Raw genomic sequence first — 16,573 nt, 5'->3', positions numbered from 1 at the left:
CGGCGCGACAAACAAGAGCTCGAACAGGACTTGTTCATTCTTCTGATCAGGAAAACATAGTTAGCACTCGAAATGACAGAAGGGGCTTTGTCGCAGTATTTATCTGCACACGGTAAACCATTAGGTCGACTCGTCGAGTCTATGTACGTTCGCTTCCGCGCAGCAGAAAAATAGCCATGGTATAAGTCGTTCCCAACAACAGCAGGTCCTGTCCCTTTGTTTTCCTGTGATATATAGTCGTCATAATAATAATTGTATAACATATTTGGGGGGTATCACTCAAGATGCGCATCTGCCCCGTCCAAGGGGGGGCCGCCTGCCATCGCCAATCGTTCCATGTCGTAAATGTTCCCATCGCTTATCCCAGAGACGCCATGCTATGCTTCATGACTCCAATTTCACCGCGTGGTTCGTGTTCCCATGTGGCCCTTCTCATGCGTGTATGGAGAAAGCGGGCGGGCTGATTGTGAGTCGGACGACGAGTCTTCAGAGTTTGAGCATCTGCTCGATTTGCTCGTCGGTGGGATCATCCGCAATCCACGGTCCCCTCTCCTCGTCTGTGGCACCGAGGAATCCTTCGGCGCGCTTGAGCGTTTGCATGTCCAAGTCGGTCACGTAGTGCTTCCCATCTGCCAGCTTCAGACGGACCTCGTGCTCCACAGAGAGAAGCATATCATCCTTGACCAATCGTCGCGGACCGTCAAAGCAAGCCATGACGCGCTTCTTCATGTTCTGGGCACGAGCGGAGTTGTCGCCCCACGATGTCGGGTAGCGCTTGGGCTTGCGGTCCTTGGACTTGACCTTGGCCGGCACACCGCCACGCGAATGTGTGAGACCGCGCGACTTGCGCACGCCAGCGTCAGAGCGGTGCTCGCCAAAGACCTTGGCGTCATCCTCTGCGGTCTGGGCGTCCGTATCGAGTTCGCCCTCGCCGTCCTGTTCAGACTCGCCGTCTTCGTGCATGGGGTCCGAAGCATCGCTGACCTTGTTTTTGGCCAGGGTTTTCAGTACGTCCTTGTCGTTGAGGACCTCCCCGAGAAGCTGGGCGTTCACAGCCTCGGCCGGGTCCTCCTGCTGCACGATGCGCAGCACGCAGTCGTCCAGATGCTCATAAAAGTCCTGAGCATTCGAGAACGTGGAGGAACATGTGCTACATTTGCCCGTGGCATCGGCGGCATAGCCGGTAAGCTTCTTCCCACTATTGTTGCCGACCGGTGTCTTCTTGCGGCTGTTTGGCGGGGTTTGCTCCACGCCGTGCACGGCCGTCAGATGCCTTTTGAAGACATCGGCGCGGTTAAAGGACTTTTCGGCGGGAGATCCAGAGCCAGGACAGAAGCCGCACACCATGGTTCCCTTGTAGTGCGTCAAGGTGTGCCGGTTCTTGTCGTACTTGCGCGCGAATCCCTTGGAGTGGTACTCACACGTCTGGATGGGGCACTTCTCAGGGCGCTCCGTCTGGTGTGTGAGCATGTGCGCCTTGATGTCCTTGAACACCTTGCCGCAGTCAGAGTAGGTGCATCGCTGCTTCTCCTTGGCCTCGTCGCCGCTGTTCTCGGCGGTTGGTGACACGAAGCTGGCCATGCTTGGGCGACGCGCCAGGGGGTCGACTGTGGATGTGGCGTAGGGACTGTGGGCGAACGGAGCTTGGTGGAAAGGAACGGTTGACTGCAGTAGAGAAGGGGAGGCACTGCTGTTGCGGGCCATGGGAGAAGACCCCGAGAGTGATGGCGACACCGGGTAGGCAGAGTGTGGTTGCTGATGTTGCGGGTGATGCGGGTGGTACGAGTGGGTGTGATATTGATGGTGTGGGTGAGGCTGGTAATGAGGGGCCAAGGGCGCGCCCGAGTCGGTGGGTTGGATCATGGCGGGATCTGCCACAGGTGTTTCGTCAGCACACGTACGTTGTTGTCGATTTTGTTGTTGGTGGAAGAGGTGAGAGACGCGATGGATGTGAGAGAAGGACAGGCAGAGCCTGAGAGCCCAGGAGTGGAGCCGCCGCCGTATCTGCCGCTGCTGGGGAATTGTGCTTCTGAACAAGACATGGCAACTGGAGGGAGACCGATATTACGGCTCATCACGCTTGTGGCTCAGGCACGCAAATGTCTCGGATGCAGCTTGACGTGGGGCGTCTGGGACACAGTGTGGCGGAGCAGTGCAGATCGCGGGCACGGCATCGGAAACTGCCGATGTTCTGACAGACAGAGAGAGCAAACAAGCCAAACTCACCTACAAAGCCCTTGGTGGCTTGTGTGTAATCAAAGAGCTGCATGTCCTCCATTTGCGCGCCGGCATAGCCGTTGTGTCCAACGTCCATGTACTCGCCGTAGTCGTTGCCGACAATACTGGGCTGAGCCATGCCCATTGTGTGCGATGGCAGGTGGCGCCAGTCGTTGTGGATGGGGGAACCGGCGTTGGACGAGCTGGCTGAAGCGGTCGACAAGCTGGATCCAGGCATTCGAATCTCACTGTCTTCGTACATGCTGGCGTAGAGGAAGGGCTCGAACGCTGCTGTCGTGTTCGCCGGGGGCATGGTGTACATGGGCGAGTTGCTGCCACTGCTGGCGCTGTGTGGAGGCTCCGGATATCGGGGAAACATTGTGTTGTTGTTGATGTGAATGTTGAACGGCTGATCTGCCAAGGCTGCCACGGAGTCGATGCGAGAAGGTGTTGTCACCTCGTTGGTAACGTGTCAGGCTTGTCTTGCGTCCGAATGAATAGAGGCCCGCCTCGTAGCCAGGGTAGGCTACGGTTGGCTACTTGGTGAGGGTGCTCGTACCGTGAGCAGCTGTGTTCATCCCCAGAGGTTGAGTCCAAAGTTTGGTGGAGATGTTGCCAAAGTGCATGGGAAATCCTTAGTTGTACAGCCCGTGGGAAGCCTCGAGCCACCAGGTTTGGGGGCCTGGAAAGAAGATATAACAAAGAGATGATGTCTGAGTCGGCCGGTACGATGGCAGGCTGTTGGGGGCGGGTGTTCTAGTGTGGGCTTTACAAGGGGAAGAAGAAGAGCTTTGCTTTCCCGGCTAGAGTAATAAGGCAGAGCAGACAACCAGGAACAAGGGTCAAGAGGCAGGGGAGGGGGCCAGGGGAGTAAGGGACGAGGGGGTGTAGCGCGCGAAGCCTCGTGAACAACTGGAGATGGAGGAATGCCACGAGGCAGGTGAATGGGCTTAAGAGACGGCCGCCAAGAAGGCTTCTGCCTCGCCAGAGAAGCTATTGCTGCCAGGCATTGGATGCCATTTGTTGTCTCCCCGTTTTTGAGACGCGCACTGCATGCTCGACGCCAAAAACAGATTCACCACCAAAGCGCAGCAAGCTGCGTGGCGTGAGGTGCGAATGCGACCTGCGACCTGCGTGGTGGTGGGTGAACAGCTCACCGTGCCGACCTCATCTCGCAGGGGGGTGTCGGCAGCACGGCGATCCCTTGGTGGTGGGCTGATGTAGAGGAGACTTGCACAAGCGATGATTGAGGAACCGTTCCGCGCCGTGGTCTGGGCGGTTCACCCGCCAAGTTGGGCGCCTTGTTGCAAGGTCCCCCGCCCCGCCCTTCCAGTCCTGTCCGAGAACTCAGCGGCGGAAGATCAACTCGTGTACTGTCTACATCCACCTGCTAGCTTCGCCTAAGGTACGTACCGCAGTGAGGAGGATCAGTCACTGGAACGTTATTCTGACTGAGCCTTGTTCACATCCCATCACCGTGTCTGCGCTGACCCCCGGGTCCCTAGGCAAAGGTGAAAAGCCGCTCTCAACTGTGTGTCTCTGTGAGAGTCAGATCAATAAATGGCAGATACACGAGAGATAATACTACGTAAGTAGACCAGTCGCGACGTGGGCTTCATCGTCCGTACGCACTAAGACGATTGTCGTTGCAGTGTTGCACTCGTAGCCTGGTCAAGGTCAAGGAAGGATCTGAAACCCGTGTCCGTGGGCAGCGCAGGCGATCAGTGATCACCACCCTCGTCCACACCGTCTTAACAGAACGATCTTATGGACATGGGGCTTTTTAAGGTACTAACTATGTAGTCCCACGTACGGTTGTCAATTAGTCAATTCCTCCAGTAGTCCATGGTGAGCATTCAACATACGTACTATCCATCACAAGCTAGGATCCAGAGGGCCCAGAGCCTGGGCTAAATCTTCGATCTGATGGACGTCTCGAAGACAAGCTGCTCCCAGCCCTAGCCGTCGCCCTCATCGTCCTCAATCCCACGGGCGCAGCGGCCAGCTCCTTCGACGTCTGTCTGTGACGACCTTTCCTTGGTTTTGTAACCATCACCATCACCGGCACACTTGGGCCAACCAAGACAGGGGTCTTGCCGCAATCGGACCCCATGATGAATTGATGATACACAACCTCATCAGATCGGGTTTGCTCCATCTTGTGACGCGAGATGGATCCTAGTCTGTCTGTCTCGTGGAAAACTGGAGCCGAGAATGCCTCGCGATCTCCATAAATTGCCCCGGTTATGTTTGCTCAAGCAGTCCCTCACCCGTTCAATACGGAGAAAATGATAACCTACGTTTGCAGATACTGAACGCCAGGCATATGCTGGTCATTGCATTACGAATCAATGCAGCGCATAGCAGAGGACCTTGACCGATTGACGTGCCCGCATATCTGCCCGGCAGAATCGTGAGCCGGTGGAAAGTCGTATTGGCCTTTCTTTTCCCATCATTTCTTCTCAACCGTATCTGCTCAGTTGGGATACTAATTAGTCCAGAAGTCCAGTCCAATTCAGCAAAAACCCGACATCCATCCACCCACATCCACTAGCCCCACCTGAACCTCACTGGAGCAGTGGACCCCGACTAGAGGGCCCCTGCGCCGGACCCGGACCCCATCTAGACGCCTGACGCCATCCCCTTTTCGGGAATTCGTGTACTATTCGCATACAGCGCAAAAGGCACGTATTTTACGTCGCACTGCCGCTGCAGCCTGTCGCTTTCTATTCAGTGGCCTCGTTGTCAACTCGTCATTGCTTGTTGGTGAACACGGTAGCTCGGGACATTTCCTAAAAAGCACGACAGCAAAAGTAGCTGCACGAAGTGGGTATCGCGGATTGAAGGCTTCCGGAGCTCGAGCTCCTGTCACTGGCAACCGGAGGAGGAATAGGCTAATTAGTCGTAATCAGTGAGTACTCAGTAATTGAATTGGTTGGTAGGAGATTGACCAAAATTCGAAAGGGAACATGGTACTGATAGTGATTACGTAGTGTCAAGTGTAAGGCTGCTTCTTGGCCTGTATAACTCGCACCTCGCCTCGAACCAGGATGCGTTGCCAGACGCCCTGCTAGTAATTCAATAGGCTCAACTTCCTCGGACTTGTTATATAATCATTGTCTCGAATTTCTGTAACGTCACGGCGGGCGGCCGCGGCGGACCTGGACCTGCAGCCAGGCAATGTGCGCAAGCCTCGCAGAGCTGGTACAAATCAAGTCGATATTCACTGTGCAGTCATCATTCATCATCTCATCTGTTGGGTGAAGCAGCAGCAGGGGTCTGCCCCAGCAACTTGAAGTCTGTCGACCTGGGAGTCGGACCAAGCCTTGACATGCAGCTGCGTATCTCTTTCTGCGCGGACAGGTCCCAGATCCTGACTAACAATCCGAGCAACTCACGGGGCGGACTGACCCGAGTACCATTTGATCGCGGCTTAGATTTGATTTTTCAATTCCAAAGCCCCGAGGAACAGAACCTTTTGGTTGAACCGTCGAACAAGGCGCGTGTGGCATTTCCGCCCAATCGAGTGACTGTGGACCCCATTGAGCTTGCGGATGGCGTCGGGAACCGCTGCCAGGCCCAGAGTGCCTTGTGACGCTTGGCAAGGTTGACTGGTCACGGCTCGAATTCCCCAGAATTCCAAAGCGGGAAACTAAAACAAGCCGTTTGTTGGTGATCACCTCATGGAACAATTCACTAACTAATTACCTTACGGACGTATATCCATACTTTCGTAATGATATGTCCAATGGTCAAATTTGTAAGTACTTGGGCTTCGGCAGTGGGTAGGTAGTAAACATCAACTCAACTTGCTATCTGTTGCCTCGTGACCATTGTATCCATTCCCGTGAGATGACAACACTATTGCCAGGCCCGATTGTGGTGCCGTGCCTGCATGATGATAGAATTGTTGTGGAGCAATAATTCAATTATTAGTCCAGTCTATTACTGGACTAATAGCTACGTACCAGGTAATGAAGAGGTGAGCCCTGCTATTAGCCTACGTGCTCCGCACAGGATCATAAACCATATTTCCCAGGACGGCAGCCTCCAGGGTCCATGTCCGTTGACCGCTGCTGCGGCAGCGCCTGCATTCACCAAGTGCCATCTGCTGAAAACATCCAATCAGCGCATATTACAGGCTAAGACTACCTTAAGTACAACACGCTACGGGTCATCGTAGCGCGGCGCGCACGTGCGTGCAGTGCAGTGAAGCACACAGCCAGCACGAAGGGATAAAGATAGCATCATTGCATGTACCTACAGCACCGTCGGAGGGCGGTGCAACCTCATGACCAATTGCTCATTCGCATCAGTGTGGCATCTGCAATTAATTGGCAACTCGAACACTACTCATCAATACAATCATAGTCCAAAGTTCACTACATCGTCATCAGTACTACCATTGGTCACAAGAGCAGTTCATCCCTCAGCCCTGTGATTTAACGGAATTATGCGTACGTGCAGACTGCATTTGTCTCCTGTGTTATGCGCGGAAGCACAGCGTATCGCACAGGTCCCAACCTTGAGCGCAGAAGAGTAGTTGGTGTCACGATCGTATTTGGGGACATTGGCGGACACACAACAGTGTCGATGATGGGACGACCCAACCCTAGGGACTCTCCCGGCCTCACAGATCTCGGTTGCCCTTTCGGATCCCGTCTCTTGGGTAGGGGCCGCACGTAGCTTGAGCATCGGGACGGCGAGTCGGCGACCACCTTCACAATGTGACAGGTCACTCCTCCCGACTCAGACCACAGCCAGCTTGCCAATCGCCCAACATCTTTCTTTGATATTGAGTCACGTCCGTCGAGTCTAGGCAGTACAGTCATATCGGTCGGCTCTGCCTCAATGGAATACAAGGCCGGACGGTAAGTTCTTTGCGTCGTTCTGACGCATGCAGGGTTGGTGTCTCGTACGCACGGGGAAGGATTCGTCACATCAGTCAGTTCCCGGCAACGACTGGAGCCATAGGGCTGAGCACAAGAGTCTGGTCACATCTCACAAGACACAACCAGCAGGGCTCCCGACTTTTACCCACACCCTCCCTCCAAATGCCAGGCATCCATGTCCCTTCTAGGCTCCCAAGCTCCTACAGCCAATGTGGTCGCAGACTCGCAGATGCATCATGCATGTTCTTGTCCCTAGCACCCCTGAGGGTCGCAGGCGGTATCTGCCGCTGAGACCCCATGTCCAAACCGTTTTGGGCATTGAGTGCGATGACGGGTTTCCCCAATCCACATACCCTCCTCTTCGACCTCTTCCGCGTCGGCCGCCTGGCGCTACAGGATCATTCCGGTCGTTGACAACGGTAAATTGGTAAATCGTACTCAATCATCCAGCCTGTCTGCGTATTCCTCGCTAAATCAGCGGGCCTCTGCGCTGCTCGAACCTCCTGGCTCCAGCCTCCATGATCGATTCAGAATGATCGTCGCTCTATGCCTGCCTGCACCGGGTGAGGCGTAGTTGATGTAGAACGGGCCGCGGAGATTTATCAATGTATTTATGCTACTGCCCTGTCTCTACGTAATGCTGTGGCTGCTGGTTAGCAACATGCTCAGCGTGATGAGAGAACAGTCTCCCTCCTCTGGTTTCGACAAGTCGCCATGGACCCAGGCACCTGGGCACACTTGTTATCAGCACATCAGATGATTGGCACTCAGATCCGCCATGCAGACGGATGCATCTTCGGCCATGGACCCTGTCCCACTGCCCGATTGGCTAGCTCGGGATCGCCGCTGTGACTATCCACCGCCTATCATGTCCAGTCGCTGCTCGATATTCCGGATAGTGTTGCTCCCGTGGAGGGTGTCGTGGAAATGTCGCAAGGTGTCTTGTCTCGTCCTTGTCCTGCTCTACATGGACCCGTGTGAAACTGTCATCACTGTCAGATCGTGACGCTACTTGCTAGCCTTTGAGGGCGTGTCTCATTGTGCTTGTAGTAGCAGGTTGCGCATACTGCACATGTATCTTACGTACTTACTTCGCCTTGGGCAATTGTGTCCGGTCCATTCAAGTCGGCTCGATCGATCTCCAAAATTTCAGAGCGCGTCGGATAATCTTGACAGTCCAGGTTTCCATGCCGGATCTGATCTCGCCGGTCATTTCTTTCGTTCTAGCTTGAGCTTTGAGCTCTGTTACACACGTTTGAAAGCCGAAAGCCGAGCACTGTGACCCCTGGAGTCTGGAGTCTGGACAATGACAGCTTTTGATGTCTCACTAGTCGTCCACGTAAATAAAACTATGTACCGTATCGACATTTAAAATCAAGTGTCGGGAGCTTGAAAGTCGCGCTAAGTCGACGAACCATTTTGGCAGTTAGGCGGCGGCCTTGGCGCTTAACTAAAGTCCATACACGTACGTAGCTATCAGTACTTCCGAGGCTTTTTTGATTTGTTCCGACGGTCCCTTTCAAAGCGTCACTGAGTCTCGCATGCTTTGATTAGTTGGTTCGTACCAGAGTGCTCTTACAAAGGTTGTGTTGTAGGAGTGTAGCTAGGAGAGCCCGCTCTACTTTCTGATCTAGGTGTTCATGTCGTATTGGACTAGATGGAAGAACACTTGTATCGTCCAGTGTTGAAGCTCTACGGGGATATCAAGGCAAGGACGGTGTGCCATTGGAGCCTTCAGACCACACCCACAATGTCTCACATAGTCCTGGTTCCATTGGCCGCCCACGAGCTTGCCGCATTCCAATTGAGTTATGTCGGCGACCTCAAGAGCAATAGGCGCCAAAGCATGCGAGCCTGGCGCGAAACTACCGCAGCTTTTGCTTTACGCATGTAGCCATAGCCTGGGCCCAGAACGCCACCCGTGCCGAATCAAGTCCTGTCTGTGTTTGAACATCACTGGCACATGCATGGCCTTGACGTTGGGCTGGATCCGGAAGCCGTCTGTTCCCCAATCCAGACAAGGTTTGAACCTGACACCAATTCAGTGATCCACGTGCGCGCGCAAAGCACAACCATCTGAGCAACACCGGATCTGAGATAGATCAGGGGCTCGCCTTTGGATCTCGGCGCAAGGTTTACATAGCGTTGCAAATGCTATCGAAACGTTCCACCACTTGTCTTTGGGAACCTCCCGTCTCTGCAGACAATTCGCACAACACCTCGATGCTGCAAACGCTCGTGTGTACATTGTAGTTGAGGTAAGACATACGTGCACGTACCATGAATATGGAGAAGTGATCCCATCTCCTAGACTGTTGTAATGTCTCAGGGTCGCCACTTCCACACATGCCCCTGTCAGCTAAACAGACACGTGTTCGCTATCAGCTGTAGTGATGGACTGAGCGCGGATGTGTTAGTGCGCGCTGGCTTGGCTATCTGTGCGGTACATCAGGAGTCTGATAAAGTAGGTGAATGCAAATGTACTGCGCAAATAAGTAACGTCTACTGGTCACAATCCTTGTCAAAAGTGGCTGAGCATTGCAATGGTCTATGATATGGAACAGTGAGTTATCCGGCAGAGTCACTGGTAGTTGAGGTTTCGGCACTGCACGTCCCCTCTTGGGCGTCTTTGCTTCATGCTTATCACAGGCCAAGTGGGGGACGTCTCAGGTGAGACCTGTCTGTCTTTCGTTCTCGACTGGCCCCGGGCGCCACTTCCAGACTCCTGGTTTGCTCGACATGGCTCGAACCGCTCGGTGCTGTCGGCAAGCCGCTAGGCGAAGCCACTGCTCAAAGCTAGCGTTGACAATCTGGACAGAAGCGTCTGGGGGATTGAGTGGCGCCCTGCCGTCCCGGTAGACTCGAGCGAGTCTAGTCGCCAAGTCTCCCCAGGATACCCTCGTCTTAGCGTGATGCGCATTCGCTTGTTGGCGGAAACGCTTTCCGCCAACAGTGAGGTGATTCAACGCCAATTTAATACCGCGATTGATTTTGTCGTCGATTGTCCACGAGACGAGTCGCTACATCTCCCAGTGTCTTGGCCTTTTTCTGACAAGTCGAGACCTATTCATTAATGAAGTTGCACAGTGGCTTGCAGCTTGTGCACCTTCCTGACGCCATGAGGACCCTGAGACCGTCCCTGAAAATGAGGCAGCGTGACCGATTGCTCTATGTAGTTTTAGCATTGGCAAAGCCATCTTTGAGATATATATCAAAGCCCTGCCGCAAAACACTACTGAACCACTTGCCTCTGGCAAAATAATCGCTGCGCTTGTCAAGCGAAGAGAGAGAGAAAAAAAAAGGGCCTACAAATTCCCTGAATTGAAACCTTCACCGATTCTGGTCAACGCTCAAAGGGCCTGATCAGTCAAGTTTGTGATAGGTGCAGGGTAGGCATGCGCCAACCAAGCAACACCGGTACAAGGTGAGCAGCTAGCATATCTCGACTAAGGTACTAGTACTAAACCTCAATTGACCTGTAGGTAATCGCCGCTTGGAAATCGCCCTCAGTCTCCGAGCGAGAGAAAGGACAATCTGCATTCGAATCAATGGCACTGGGCTTGTGTAAGGCTCCGAGACAAGTTTCGACTGTGATGCACTCTGCTCTTCTCTCACGACACCATGGCCCGGATAATCAGCGGCACGAGCCTGCTGTGCGCCAAATGCCGTCACGTGCCAATCTCCGACCTTGCGGCACGTCATCCTGGAATAAGCGGATCCACTGACAACGTGTAGCGTGGCTTCACCAAGAGATCCTTTAATTGCGCCGGCCACAGCATCGCGACTCATTGCACACGACAGCAACGCAGCGTATCCAGAGTTCGAAGATGGACATGCAGCCTTAGTTGTGCTGTCGATACATTACCCTTCGAGACACCGTTGCTACCCATGCCGAAGATGCGATTGGGCTGGTACGCCGGGGTGTCGACTGCCCTGGCGGGCTCAGTCGTGCTCTCAGCATTTCTCCAGCGGCCGAACTTCTACTCGGCCATGGTATACCTTGCGCAGAGCAACTTCTGCTTGATTGTATGTATTGCTGAGACTCCTCCGCGACTGTGCGCTGACTTGGAAAGGTCCTGGTCAACTTTACACTACTGCTGTACAGCAGCTTCCTATACAGCCTAACCCGAGTATGCTTTGGGCGCCTCCGCGCCGTCGAAGTCGAGCAACTCACCGAACGCGCCTGGTTTGCAATCACAGAGACGTGCCTTGCCATGACGATATTCCGGGAGGAGATTGGGCCGTGGTTCTTGGTCATGTTTGCCGCGCTCGTCAGCGGAAAGATGTGGGGTTGGATTGGGGACGGTCGCGTAGAGGTGTTGGAGCAGCAACCGCCAGCAAACCCTCGACTCTTCCACACACGACTCAGCTTCTCGCTCGCGCTAAGCTTCGCTTACGACGGTGCCATGCTGTGGTATATCCTTAAGACGGTAATTCAACAGGCCCGGCCCAACATGATGGTCATGTTTCTCTTCGAGTTCGCGGTCTTGTTGACCACGTCTTGGCGGACCGGTGTACGATACCTGCTATCATTGTTCGAGCAGTGGATTATCCAGGACCAGACCAAGAAGCGGTTGGCAGAGCGCAAGCGGGAGGTTCGTGAGCAGAGAGAAGCCACGACGAGGCAGAGAGAGCAGGCCGCCGCTGCAGGAGTGGAGGCACCTGTCGATCAGGAGCCTCTACCTCACGAAGACGATGTCGACGAGATGGACATTGAGGTCCCCGGATGGGCCGCCAAGGGCGAGTGGGTGCTTTGGCTCGATTTGATCACTGGTAAGTGCAAGACCCGCACGTAGACAGTATCTTCCTGCTCATACGTACAGACTTTGTCAAACTGGCCATCTACGCCTCCTTCTTTATCATGCTCCTCATGTTCTACGGCCTACCCATACACATCATTCGAGACTTGTTCTTGACGTCGAGAGACTTCTTGAAGAGACTCAATGCGCTACTGCGGTACCGCAAGGCCATCCAAGAGATGAATAAATACCCCGATGCTACGGCTGCTGAGCTTGCCGAGGAGAACACGTGCATTATATGCCGTGAAGAAATGCGCCCATGGGATCCAACAAACGCTCCAGGCGCAGTGGACCGATCTCGTCCCAAAAAGCTCCCCTGTGGCCATACGCTGCATCTTGGCTGTCTGAAGAGCTGGCTTGAGAGACAGCAGGTCTGCCCCACATGTAGAAGCCCAGTTACTTCTGATCGTGGTAGAGCACCTCGGAGGGACCATGGTGGTCGTCGTGCTCTCAGGATACAGATCGGTGGCGATGCAGCGCCGGCAGCAGGACAGGCTGGCGCAGACGGCGTCAATCCGCAGGTAGACGCCCAAGGACAACAAGTGGACCGACAAGCAGGACAGCAGCAACAACAACGACAAGAACAGCAACCAGCTGCCAACCGGCCCCGGGTGTTCAATCTAGGCCCTCTACGTCTAGGTTTCGGGGCCAACAATGCCCAAGTGGAGGAGTTGGCTCGACAGTTTGGCATGGCACAGCCAGCCCCAGTACCAGCCGCGAATGGCGCTCCAGCCCAAGCTACCGCTCCTGCTGGTATGGCACACTCGCAGCCAACCACTGGCGATAACCTCCAGAACGCCGCGAGCCTGTTGCAGCAGGCTGAACAAGCGCTTCTCGCAGAGCTGAACGTCTTGCGCCATAGGCAACAGGAGCTACAGACCAGCCAACTCCTGATGGCAGAACTCCAGCGGTTACGCCTGCGACAACAGGCAGATCATATCGCGCCGAGGCCTGCGACCTTTCCACATGTGCCGTTTGGGGCCATGCCGGCGATGCCCCCGTCGATGCCCGCGGCTCCCCCAGGCTATCCAGGTATCCCGACGCGCCTGAACAGCCCGATCTTGGGCCGTCACGGGACATCGGAGTATCATACGTCCATCCCCTCCGGCAGCCCCGAGCTTCCCGAAGGTGTCACTATCCCTCCGGGCTGGTCACTGATGCCGTTGCAGAGGTTGGAGAACGGGTTGTTTGCAAGGCAGCCGTCCCCCCAGCCAGGCTCGATGCCGACGCAAAGCGATTCTCTCCTGTCAGAAGTAGCGCCTCAGCGCTCCGTTTCGGAAGGCGCATCGAGGCATCACGAGTCTCCTGCCACCAACGGCCACGCTTCTGTACCCGGTTCGAATGAGCCTGAGCCCGATGGCACACCGAGCAACAACCATCTCAATGCACAACCAACACCAGTCGTCGTGAGCCCGAGCCCCGTAGCACCGAGCTGGGACTTTGGCAACCGCGCAAGGTTAGATCCGGAGACGACCTCCGAGGCGGGATCGACATCGACAAGTCACGAAACACCAGCACCGAATGGCGACGCATCGTCGGAAGATAAGGGCAAAGGCAAGGCTGTCACAGTGGAGGAGACGTCAGATGATGACGACAATGGAGAGCCCAAGACCAAGGATACATGATGTATTAATAGGCGTGTCGCGCACATGGTATGATGACAGCAAGCAAGCGAGCGATGAAATGACACGAGATGTCTTGACTAGATTCCTCAAGCCGTCTTTATATTTATTTTGCGTATCCTCCTAAATTTGATCTTGACTATCCCAGTACCTGCTCTAACCACTGTACTATCGCCTGGAACGCTGTGATATGCTGCCGCCCAGAATCAAGATTACAAAAAAAGAAAAAAAAGAAAGAAAGAAAAGAGTAAGGCAAAGCAACACGCACAAGAAGCCAATACTATACAAGGGCACCTCGTCTGCTGGCTACTGACAGCAGGACTCAAGACTTGCCCCTCCTCGACAGCGGCGAGTCCATGAGTCCTAATGTCAACGCCGGCCCTGGCGTTGGTGCCCTTCCGGCGACCGGCTTCCCCATGTACGTCGACCTATCTTCCCGCTCCTCCTCCTCCTCCTTCTTGGGTGGATGCCGCGGCTTATACGTCGGCGACAACACGTCCTCCGAACCAAACGGCAAGCTGCGGTTGGGTATAGTCATCTTCTGCTTCTTAGCCCCTCCCCCCTCCCCTCCCTTGTCGGTTGCCAGCTTCTGGAGCACGTGCTCGTACTGCTGCTGCGCCAGCTTCCGTAATTGCGTCTCGGGGTCCTTCATAGTCGAAGCGTTAGTAAGACCTAGTGATGGGAGAATGGTACAAATGCAATCAGAGGGAAGCCACCGTCTCCCATGTACACATACCCATTCCGACTGCCCGGGCACGCCCTCGGCCATGGGGAGGGCCGTGGCGTCGCCCGCGTCGTGTGCTCCCTCGGTCCGCTTTGGTTGCTCCTCCGTGCCCCAGAATGAGGGTCGGGCGATAGGCGCCGGTGTGACCGGTAGCGAAGGTCGCTCGACTTCCGAGGGAAAGTCTGTGAGCTTGAAGCCGCGTAATTCCTTCTGTTTGGGTATGGTGGGTCCTGTCGGCGAGCTGACTGAAGCCAAGGTCTTGCCGCGACGATGTTGCTGCAAAGAATCAACGTAGCGGTTGATCTGAGGAATCTCGTCCCAGGCATTCGAGAGCTGGAAAGTGCCCCACGATTCTGCCGGCGGCCTGTGCACCCGGATGGTAGGCGTAACAGGCGTGGCAGGCGCCGAAGCATTCTCGGTTTCTGTACAAAGAAAGAGTCAGTACTTCCCCACGGGGACCATGAAGCTACATTTGCACATACCCTTGGGCTCGACTGCGGTGGTTTGCGTACTGAGATCGGGTAGAGGCGTGGCGTTGGTGAAGGTGCGGGAGGGCTTAGGCTGGTGACTCTCCCAAGGGAAAACTTGTTTTGGTGGCTGGGCTGCCGGCGCTGGCGGCTCCTTGGGAACCTCATACCACATGTTCTTGGGCGGACTTGGGTATCTGTCTGGTGGGACAAAAGGCGTGGGATCCTGAGACATGGTGTAGACAGTGGACGGGAAGTTGACAGCTTCAGGCTTGGAGTCGGACGGAGGAGGATGCCACTGCGCATCCCAGCTTGCTGTTGGCAGTGGCCCCGGCTCAGGAATTGACTTCTGTTCTTCCTTGGGTGGATCACTGGAGGAGTGCCCTGAGGTTGCTTCCTGTTGCTGACCGTGAGGATGCTCGTGCTCATGCTCATGCTCATGCGGCTGCTGCTGATACTGGTGGTGGTGGTGGTGGTGGTGGTGTGCTTGCTGCTGCCGTTGTCCTGAGCTATCGCCAGGCGGCTGTGGACTGTCTTGCATCTGCGCATGAATTTCGCCACCACCCTGCTGAGGAGACTCCCGTTGTCCGTGTGAGTGGTCATGGTGAGTGTCTTGTTGAGAGCTCTCGCGGTGGTTGTCGCGCGGTCCAGCAGACTCAGCGGTTGACCCCTTTGCGATCCCATAATTAACTTGCGGCCGCCACTCACCGCTCGTGTAGTAATGGACCAAACTGTCGCCAGGCCCCTCCCTGAAGTGCCTGTCCCACACTGCCCACCATCGTCCCACCATCTCCCCATAGGGGCCGCCCTCCTGCCCCCTGCCTGCAAACCAGGGCTTGTTGTTACCAATGAAGTGCACCATGTTGATCGTCGAGGAAAGGTGCCTGTAAGCTGGGACATATTGATAGTGACCGCTGGGCGTGACATTGTACGCAAAGCTCAGTCTATGCCAAGAGTCCTTGAAGCGCATGTTTAGGAGACCTTGGTCGGCTCCATCGAAAGATATGCTGCGCGAGGCCATGGCGCTGAGGGCGTGGTACTCGCCCAGGTCAGGACAGAGGACCATGACGCCCGAGTTGAAGAGATCAGGCCATCCAATGTCGGGTGCTGCAGCAAAAGAGGCACCGAGCGTGAACAGCTCGTCCGGAGCGCGATAGGCCACGACGTCGGCGTCAATGTATACAATCTTCTCCCACTGGACCAGCTTCCAAAGATTGATCTTTGTAAAGGCCGAATGCAGGTCTGCGCGATTCATGAGGTACAGGTTCCCCGGATCGGGGTTGCGTATCCTGGGCACGGAGATGACATGGTCGTAGACAGTTTTGAGCTGGGTGACCGCGTCGGCAGAGACCGAATCGAGAGTGACGAGGCAGACGAGCGGTTTGCTGGTGCGCGCATCGCGTAGCGAGTGTGCGAGGACGAGTGCGCCGGGCAGGTAGCCGTCGTTGAGGAGGAGGGTCGCGTAGGCGTGGCGTGGTGCTGCCGGCTCCCCAGCCATTGTCGCGATTGATGGGGAGGAAGAAAAGCTGGGGAGCGCTATAAGAGACGAGAAACCAAGGCCATGGAAAGGGAGGCCCGTGGGATGATGTTGACGCACGGCAGCGCGCGTTGTGAGAAGGTACCTCAAGAAGGACGGACTCGAACGGGTCAAGGTGGGGAGCTGGACCTGGAACTGGCCGCCTTGGTCTGGGCCTGAGTGACATATTTAAGGTGTGAGACAACGACGAGAATGGCTTGCAGAATGCAGGGTCAGGAATGATCTCGTCCCCTGCAAACTCAACAAGATGCCTGCCACTGGACTGCACGCTCGTATCCGTCCCAACATGAGAGTAACACTGCGCATCAATACCAC

The 16,573-nt window shown here is 55.2% G+C and overlaps 3 protein-coding genes across 3 annotated transcripts; 1 reads left to right on the top strand and 2 right to left on the bottom strand.

Annotated features, from left to right (window-relative positions):
* Positions 1–486: 486 nt before the first annotated feature.
* On the bottom strand, positions 487–2,596 carry J7T54_000708 (Metallothionein expression activator-like protein; the record flags this gene model as incomplete). Its single annotated transcript, XM_051504557.1, has 2 exons — positions 487–1,871; positions 2,227–2,596. 2 exons carry the CDS (start codon positions 2,594–2,596, stop codon positions 487–489), a joined length of 1,755 nt encoding a protein of 584 aa, XP_051364062.1.
* An 8,401-nt stretch (positions 2,597–10,997) lies between these two features.
* On the top strand, positions 10,998–13,533 carry J7T54_000707 (E3 ubiquitin-protein ligase-like protein; the record flags this gene model as incomplete). Its single annotated transcript, XM_051504556.1, has 4 exons — positions 10,998–11,135; positions 11,183–11,882; positions 11,933–12,137; positions 12,324–13,533. 4 exons carry the CDS (start codon positions 10,998–11,000, stop codon positions 13,531–13,533), a joined length of 2,253 nt encoding a protein of 750 aa, XP_051364061.1.
* A 319-nt stretch (positions 13,534–13,852) lies between these two features.
* J7T54_000706 (uncharacterized protein) lies at positions 13,853–16,219 on the bottom strand (the record flags this gene model as incomplete). Its single annotated transcript, XM_051504555.1, has 3 exons — positions 13,853–14,176; positions 14,267–14,676; positions 14,737–16,219. 3 exons carry the CDS (start codon positions 16,217–16,219, stop codon positions 13,853–13,855), a joined length of 2,217 nt encoding a protein of 738 aa, XP_051364060.1.
* Between the last annotated feature and the right edge of the window lie 354 nt (positions 16,220–16,573).

The sequence above is a fragment of the Emericellopsis cladophorae genome (genome assembly GCF_022114955.1).
Source record: "Emericellopsis cladophorae strain MUM 19.33 chromosome Unknown NODE_9_length_645218_cov_115_098568, whole genome shotgun sequence".
Lineage (NCBI taxonomy): Eukaryota > Fungi > Ascomycota > Sordariomycetes > Hypocreales > Bionectriaceae > Emericellopsis > Emericellopsis cladophorae.
This window is presented reverse-complemented; position numbering and strand designations above follow the sequence as displayed.